General features: G+C 40.2%; 1 protein-coding gene across 2 annotated transcripts in view; it reads right to left on the reverse strand.

Annotated features, from left to right (window-relative positions):
- Positions 1-9,432, reverse strand: part of TRIM24 (tripartite motif containing 24) — a 125,361-nt gene that overhangs the window by 80,642 nt on the left and 35,287 nt on the right. For both annotated transcript variants that reach the window (XM_004382393.2, XM_004382394.2), the window contains exon 2: positions 4,960-5,078. In XM_004382393.2, the coding sequence (XP_004382450.1) occupies positions 4,960-5,078 (119 nt within the window). The remainder of the gene's footprint in view (positions 1-4,959; positions 5,079-9,432) is intronic.

Here is a 9,432-nt window from a genome sequence, read left to right on the forward strand (position 1 = left end):
AAAATACTAAAAATGGAAGGATAAACCATAAAGAAATTGAATAGTTACCTATAAGGTAGGGAAGAAATCAGCTAGATGGGACAAAGGTAGACATTTGAGTTCTCGGAATACACCGCTTTTTAGATTTTATTTTGAACCATATAAATGTTTTATATCTAGTTATACAAATTTAAATTAAAAAACTTTTTAAAAAATCCCTAAACATCAAAAGCAAAATGAAATTAATGAATGCCTATCAAGTGGGTGGCTTTACCATACAGAAAAGGATTATCTGAGTAGCTGTAAACATGCTAATTTGATTGAATATCCCCAGTGCACACTGTAGTGATCGCCACACTTTTGACAGAAACAACTCAACAACTTCTACCCTTAGCTCCAACTCTATTCTTGTTTCCTCTGTTTTGTGAAGTTGGCACTAGGACTTTGCAAACCACAGTCATGTTTCACCAGCTGGTTCCACTTCAGAGTCCAGTGATAGCTGGTGCCAAGGGAGACAGCAGTGCCTGGGGAGAGGGGACTTGACCCTCCAGGCTGCCTTCCTGCTGGCGTCCTGTAGGCTCCCTAGGCCCTTGTGGTTTCTGAGCAGCACTCCATCAGTGCTTCTTCACCCCAGCAGCAGCAGTCCCTTCCTACAGCAGCAGCTACACCTAGTTTGCCATTTTTCCCATACTTGTAGATTGAGCTTTGCTGTAGCCCACTTCAGAGATACCATCGCCACCAGCCTCGAAGTTCTGAGTCCCACATCCTGAGACACCGGTGCTGAGCTATAACTCCTCCTTAGATGTCTGAGTCCACATTCCAGTAGGATCCTTGCTCTAACTTTCTAAGTTTTAATAATTCCAGCCTTTTGCCTCTGTTCCCTCAGCTGCTTCCTAAGTTGCTACCTCTGTGATAGTTAACAATACTTTTTTTTCCTTTAGTTTTGTTGTGCTTTAGGTGAACGTTTACAGCTCAAATTAATTTCTCATTCAAAATGTATACACGTATTGTTTTGTGACATTGGTTGCAATCCCCACAATGTGACAACTTACTCCCCTTTTCCACCCTAAGCTTCCTGTGTCCATTCGTCCAGTTCCTGTCCCTTCCTGCCTTCTTGTTTTGCTGTTGGACAGGAGTTGCCTGTTTGATCGCATACATTTGATTGAGCTAGGAAGCACATTCCTCACACGTGTTATTTTTAATTTTACAGGCCTAATTTTTGTCTGAAAAATGGGCTTCAGGAATGGTTTCAATTCTGAGTTAGCAAAGTGTCTAGGGGAACAATTCTTAATTTTAAGAATTAAAATGTTTCTGGATTGAATCTTGACTGATATATGTATAACAACAACAAATATATACATATATATATAAAAAATGAGGCATTAGTAGTTCCGTGGTAGAATTCTTGCCTTCCATGTGGGAGACCCAGGTTCAATTCCCGGTCAATGCACCAGATGTGCAGCCACCACCTGTCTGTCAGTGGAGGCTTACGTGTTGCTATGATGTTATCAGGTTTCAGCAGAGCTTCCAGACTAAGACTGACTAGGAAGGAAGGCCTGGCAACCTACCTCCGAAAAATCAGCCAATGAAAACCTTATGCATATATAGCTCGATCCCATTGTGCATGGGAGAGGTCACCATGAGTCAGGTGCCAATTGGACAGCAGCTAAAACATTATATGTAACAGGGTATAGGGCATACCTGTAGTATAAAGTGAATATATCAGTGTCATTAAGAACCCCGATTCCCAGCATAGAAGAGATACAAATATTAAAAAAAAAAAAAAGTAAAACCCTATACTTCTTTTTGTTCCAAAAAGGATTCATTAGATCATTCCCGTGGAAGGTCCAGAAAAATGTCCAACACAACAGCAATGAGCACCTCCAGCACCCATATTATGGTTTCCAAATAAACCATTCCCCACTGAAAGGAAACAAGGCTTCTTGGAGAAATGGCTGGTTCCAGGTCTAGAGCAAAAAATGAACAGTATCTTGTCAAAACAGAAAGCAAGAAAGACAGCAATGACTACTGCAGTTGGATCAGGACTCAGGAATCAACGTGAGGCTTCCATTGCTCAGGATGGTACAATCTGAATACCAATAAGAATAACAACCACAACACACTTTATGTCAAAAATCCATGAGTTCATAATAGACCTCATTTGTCACCCCTGAAGGATGCTAAGGAACTCACTCCTCTAAAAACTGGTAACTAAAGGGAAAGAATTCTTTCCTGCATAAACTATACCTTAGAGGAGCCAAAAAAACTGATGAAGGAAGCTTTCTCTCTCTACTCCAGGTTAAGAAGTAAAGAGAATGATAGCACGAGAACGTCACTATTTTTCAAAGCCCTAATGAAATAAGCTTGGCATAGAATACTGACTATACCATGGGCTGCTAGAAAAACCAACAAATCGGTCTTGGAAGAAGTACAGCCAGAATGCTTATTAGAGGCAAGAATGGCGAGACTTCGTCTCACATACTTAGGACATGTTATCAGGAGGGATCATCCCTGGAGAAGGACATCATGCTTGGTAAAGTAGAGGGTCAGTGAAAAAGAGGAAGACATTCAATGAGATGGAATGACATAGTGGCTGCAACAATGGGGTGAAGCATAGCAACGATTGTGAGCATGGCGCAGGACCGGGCAGTGTTTTGTTCTATTGTACACAGGGTTGCTATAAGTCAGAGCCGACTCGATGGCACCTAACAACAATGAAATAAGAGATCTTGGCAGTGATCATTAATGGTCATCAGTATAAGGAAAAAAAAAAGACATAATATCATGTACCTCCTGATGGAAACACACATGGACACATGATGAAAATATTCTCACACTCTCTCCCCCAAAGTACCCTGAATCTAAACACGACTCTATGCTTTTATTACTAGTTTACAAAATACAGGAGAGGGAAGTACGTAAAATGAGAAAATTAAGAATGAGAGTAACTCTACTAAACAAACAACCCAGTTCACCCAACCTATATTGTTAAATGGAAGGAAAAAGACAGCGAGGGGTAAGGGGTAACTTTAGATTAATTTAAAGAGATGTTTGAAATATATTGACCAATTGCACTGTGTAGACCTTATTTGGATCCTGACAGAAACAAACTATCATTTTACAAAAAAAAAAAAAAAAAAAACCACTGCCTCAATTAGAGACATTGATTACTGTCTGGATGTTCGATAATATTAAGGAATTACCGTTAACTTCTTCCATATGAAACTGATAGGGTGGTTATGTTTGAGAGAAAAGCCTTTTTTAATAGAAACATATACTGAAATATTTATGGATGGAATGATATAATTTCTGGGATTAACTTCAACATAATTCAGTGGTGGTGGGGGTGGCAGAGGCAGTGTCAGGACATAGGTAAGAGTTAAGGACTGCTAAGCTATGTGATGGGTATCTGGGAATTTGTCAGGCTAAACTATTTTTTTGGTAATGTTCGAAATTATCCATAACAAAAAGTTAAAACAAAATAAAAAAGATCTCCAGCCACGAACTCTCTCAGAGATTCAGTCTGATCCCGGAGGGCATATACCCCTTAAGTCTCCTAAACTTGTTGCTGTCGAGTAGATCCCGACTCATAGCAACCCTATAGGACGGAGTAGAACTGCTCCACAGGGTTTCCAAGGAGTGGCTGGTGGATTCGAACTGCTGACCTTTTGGTTAGCAGCCTGAGCTCCTTAACCACTGCACCATCAGGCTCCTTAAGTCTCCTAGGCAAAGGAAATTCAATCACAGTCAAAACCAATTCATTACCTCCCCCTACTGTCCCACCCTCTTTCATTATGTCAATGAAAGGCAACCACCATCCGGTGGTGGTGATTTAAATCAATCATCTCTTACCTCCACATCCATTCAGGCACATCAACCCTGCATGGGTTGTCATCTGGCCCTTCCTTTCCTTATCGCCTCCAGGCTAGTTCAGCTCTCACCACCTCGTGCCTCGTGCTTCCTAGCTCCAGTTCATCCTACAACACCCCAACATGCACTCTATCCCCACACCAGATATAATCGTCTATACCCACTTATCCACGTTTCAGATGTCTACCGGACTTTATCTCTAGTTTAATTGATTGTAACTTTTCCCTATGAAGTTTCTGCAGCTGAAGCAGAGTAAATAAACACAAACATACTAAAAATTAATTGATTATTATTGTTGTTGAGTGCTGTTGATTCCAACTCATAGCGACCTATAAGACAGAGCAGAACTACCTCACAGGGTTTCCAAGGCTATAATTTTTATGGCAGCAGACTGCCACATCTTTCTCCTTTGGAGTGGCTGGTGGGTTCAAACCGCCAACCTTTTCAGTTAGCAGTTGAGCACCTGACAGTTTCGTCACCAGGGCTCCTTGATTGTGTAACAGTATAAAGCTGTCTCTCTTAAATGATACTTTCAAGGTAATAACATGCAGAAAAGGAGACATTCTTGAAAATGCAGAAACATAACTACTTAAAGACATGGTGTTTTTCATGTGTATCATTATAAAGTTCATCATTAAAATAGAAAAAAATGAGAAAAGGAGTTTGAAATAAATACCCAATTAACGCACGCTAAAAGTATAAAAAACTGCGAAATGTAGAATAAAGGATATCCCTGGGGGGTACGGGGGGTGGGGGTGCAGTCAGGGGTCTCTGTATTGGCACCGTTTACTTATTAAGCTGCATAATTATTCCTTTTATAAAACCAAACCGAACTCACTGCCATCCAGTCAATTCCAACTCATAGTGACCTGACAGGACAGACAGACCAGAACTGCCCCATAGGGTTTCCAAGTCTGTAACTCTTTAAGGAAGCAGACCGCCACATTCTTCTCCTGAGGAGCGGCTGGTGGGTTTGAACTGTGAACCTTCAGTTAGCAGCTGCGCACTTTTCAGAGCTATGAAGGTCAAATGTTTGACTCTTTATTTTAGAGTCCTCCAGTTTTTTAGGCTGCCTCACCCAGAGGAGGCCAAGGTATTCAGCGAACTTACCTGATTAGACTTTTCTACTGTACTGCTGGGAACCTCAGTAGTGTCTTTCACAAAAAAATTATCTATGATGTGTCTCTCTGCACACTCTTGGCTGCAAACTGGACAACGAATGACTCCAACTGGGAAAGACAAAATTGCATTCTAAGTTTTAATACAAATATACTGAGTACCAAACCAACACATCTCATCCAAACTGCAATTGGGTTCTTTCCCAATGCCCAGTCTCTTCAAATCCACACCTGCTGTCACTTAACATAAGGCAATTCAGTTTACGTACAAATGTGAATTTTACTTAAATATATCACACACCCATTATATCAAATGAGATGCCCCTGCAAAGAAACATCCCCATGAGCTACTGTTTTTAATGTTTAGCATCTTCTCTAGCACTGATTTTCAAACACGGATGTACAGAATAACATGAGAGATTTTTAAAAGAATAGAGAACTCTGGTCTCTATCTCTTGAGACCTATAGAATCAGGATTTCTGGAAGTAGAACACAGACATACTTGTTTTATTTAAAATCTCCATTGCAGAATAAGAAATACTGTTCTCTGTTCCTCTTTAAAAACTGCAAAGTGTTCCTTTGAAAACAAAGGTTATCTTTCATAGAGTTTAGCAAAATAATAAATAACTATGAATGAATTTTAAAAATCTAATATAAACTTGATGCTATAATTTGTACCCAGGAGATCACAGTAAAGGTTCCAGATATATTTTCTATAAAATGAAATGTCTAAGAATAAACACAAAAAAATCCAAAGGTCAATTTCAGGTATATATGCAAACAACAAACAAAAATTTTAATTAAAAAAAATCCATTTGACAATATAAACACAATTATATGAAGTACCTAGGAATAAATTTTTAAAAATGTACAAGGCCATTGTGAAGAAAAAATGTTAAACTATAGCTAAAAGCATTTTAAAATACTTAAAAAAAAAAAAGTTCATGACAGTAAAGATGCCAATTCTCCTCAAACATATCTACAGATTCAAAGCTGTTCTAAATGTAACCCCCACAGGGAATTCAATGGAATTTTTAAAAGCTGGGGGGGAGGGGGGTGGGGAGGGCATGCCTATCAGACAAGAAGAGTCACTATAAAGTGACAGCAGTGGAGACAGTGTGGTATTTGTATAAGGATAAACAAAAATGGAACAGAACAGATTCCAGAAACAGGCTCACACACATGCATACTTTATATACCACAGGTGTGGCAGCAGAAATCAGTGGACTTTTCATGATGCTCAAACAACTAGTTATCCATGTGGGGAGAAAATGAAATTAGATCCCTACTCGACTCCACCCAGAAAAACAGTAATTTTGAGGATTAAGAACTTTAAAACGTTTACAAGGCAATATAGGTTTATATCTGTGTCGACTCCACCCAGAAAAACAGTAATTTTGAGGATTAAGAACTTTAAAACGTTTACAAGGCAATATAGGTTTATATCTGTGTGACCTTAGAGCAGGAAAGAACCTCTTAGGCACAAAGCAAAAAGCATGAGCCATAAGGGAAAGATTAATAAATTCAACTACATCAAAGTTAAGAACTAGTTAGTGAAAAGAGTACCATGAGAAAAGTAAAAAGGCAAACCCCAGATTGGGAGAAGACACAGCCAACACCGAGTACTGAGAAAGAATACTTAAAATCTGTAGAGATATGAGGATACATTTCACAGAAAAGGAAACATAACCTAGTAAACATATTTAAAGGGGCTTAGTTCAGAAAACATGGAGTAAACCTATTTTTCTTTATTCCTCCTGCTAAGTGTGTGTGCATGTATATATAAAACAAACATAAGAAGACTGAAAGGCAGAGAGAAGAAGGCAGGCTGGCCAGAGACCTCAGGGCCCAAGGACCCACATGGTGGTGATGTCCCTGGGCTTTCTTTCAATGCCATATATCCCAGACTGAGTGCTCATGAAGCCGGCAACCCAGAAACGCCAACAGGTGCAAACGACAACAACAAAATCACCAAAAACCTGCTCTCTAGCCCAAGGACCATGTTGCAAGTAGCAAACAGAAAACTTTTAGACAATAACAGCTCTATCCCAGCAGACACCACTGTTCTATAGTTTTATGTAAGATGTAACCACTGGGGGAAACTGGGTGCACAGGAAAAAAGGGTGTACAGGACTTCTCTGAATCTTCCTATGATGCTATAAATATTTCAAAATAAAAAGTCAGGAAAAGGCTAAAAAGAACTACCATTTATTTAGCATTGTCCTGGTGTTAACTGATTTATCCTCATCACACAGATAAGCAGACTGAGATCAGAGAATCTGGTGATCCCGACCAAGGTCAACAAGCTCATGCACTGTAGGACTGCACTTTACAAAAACAGGTTAGCCAACCATGGGATAACAGATCATACCACCACTCTGACAGGATATCAGTCCATGAATTTAGAAAGAATCCCATGTTGTATGTTGGTGAATTTCATCTAACCTAATTTAAACCCAAATAAACACTAACAATATCTTGTTACCCATAAAGTCAGTTACTCCTCCAAGTCTGTGTACATGTAGAGCTCCTCTACACAGCTGGTAGTGAGCAGCACCCAGAATACAACCTTCAAGAAACCGGAGCAATTAAAATCTGAGTAAAGAAAAAAAAATTCTCCCGGACATTTTGAATTTCATCATTCATCGCAGTGTACTTAACGGCCATAGTTGTTTCTTTTTGTTATTTAATTAGTTTGAAACAAACAAACAAACTGACGCTTAACCTCCTTCAAGTGTGCATTCAAATGCCACCTCTGATGAAGCCTGCACCCCCATCACTTCTGGCACACCTGGTCCTCTTGTCCTGTTCTAACCCTCTTCTCCCTGGAACGTAGCATCCTTTTAATGTACCATTTCACTTAACTTCTTTTATTGTTTATTGTCTGGCTATCACCAGCAGAACATAAACTCCATAAGGGCAGGGATTTTTGTTGGTTTCATTCATCAGTACCAACAATAAATATTTGTTGGGTGAATGAATAAACTCCCTTGTAATTACATACCCTCTCATCCAGAATGCCACCATGGAGAAAGTATTATACTTCCGCATCAGAGGACATGGGCAAGAATTGTCATAGCAGCATTTTTTTTAAAGCACACAGCTAGAAACAACCCAAATGTCCAACAATAGTAGAGGCAAAAAATTTTGGTATATTCAAGTAATGGAATACAACAATGGAAATTAATGCACTTAAACTACGAATATCAATACGACTGAAAAAAACAAAAAACTAAACCCACCGCCATCGAGTCGATTCCAACTTACACTGACCCTGTAAGACACAGTAGAACTGCCCCATAGGGTTTCCAAGGCACTAATCTTTATGAAGCAGATTGCCACATCTTTCTCCCGTGGAGCAGCTGGTGGGTTCGAACTACTGTCGAACAAGCACTTAATCACTGTGCAACTGGGGCTCCCAACATGACTGAAATCCCCCCAAAATGGCCAAATCCAAATAAAATCTTGTACCAGAAAGCATACACAGCTGATAAAACTATAAAGAAAAGCAAAGAAATGGTTAACACAAAATTCTGCCTGGAAAGGAGAAACAGGAAGCAGCTCCCCTCCAATACTGACTTCAGCCCATCTATCTTTCCTGAACCAAATCATGCCTGAGGGCAGGTGGAGACTAAGAAAGAAAAAAACACTGCTGTCCAGTCGATTCCAACTCATAGCGACCCTAGAGCACTGGTGGCGCAGTGGTTAAGAGCTACGGCTGCTAACCAAAAGGTTGGCAGTTCAAATTCATCAGCCACTCCTTGGAAACCCTATGGCGCAGTTCTACTCTGTCCTACAGGGTCACTGTGAGTAAGGTGGGGGTGGGCGGATACAAATGAGGCCTCAGGTCCAGACAGAGACCAGCTAGCTTCTGCCAGAGCTCTCTTCTGAACTACAAAACAGCCTGAAGACAAGCAACCTTCCCAGCAAGTCAGCTGAAGTATTATTCCCACTTTTCATATTAGGAAACTCAGCACCACGATTTGCCCATGGTCACACAATTGTTGTTAGGTGGCCTCGACTAGCTTCCGACTCATAGCAGCCCCATATTACAGAGTAGAGCTGTCCACAGGGTTTTCAAGGCTGAAATCTTTACGGGAGCAGATCACCAGGTCTTTCACCCACGGAACCGCTAGGTGGGTTCAAACCGCTAACTTTTCTGTTAGCAGCTGTGCTTAACTGTTACACCACCAGGGCTCTGTCTGAGGTCTGTTTCCTCTTCTGTAAAACAATAATACAGGATAGTGATGATGAGGATGGCTACCATATCGAGAACTTGCTGTGTTCCAGTTATTGTACTAAATAGTTAACATTCATTAGAACAACTTTGAGGTGGGATTGCTATAGGATTATATGAATAAGTAAGTGCCTTAATTCAAATCAGGTAACAACAGATACCCCTTTCCAGAAAAGGAACAGAAACACCTCATCTACCTGATTCCCTCAAAGCACTGCCTCTTGAGGC

The sequence above is a fragment of the Trichechus manatus genome, unplaced genomic scaffold (assembly GCF_000243295.1).
Source record: "Trichechus manatus latirostris isolate Lorelei unplaced genomic scaffold, TriManLat1.0 scaffold00093, whole genome shotgun sequence".
In the NCBI taxonomy this organism is placed as follows: domain Eukaryota; kingdom Metazoa; phylum Chordata; class Mammalia; order Sirenia; family Trichechidae; genus Trichechus; species Trichechus manatus.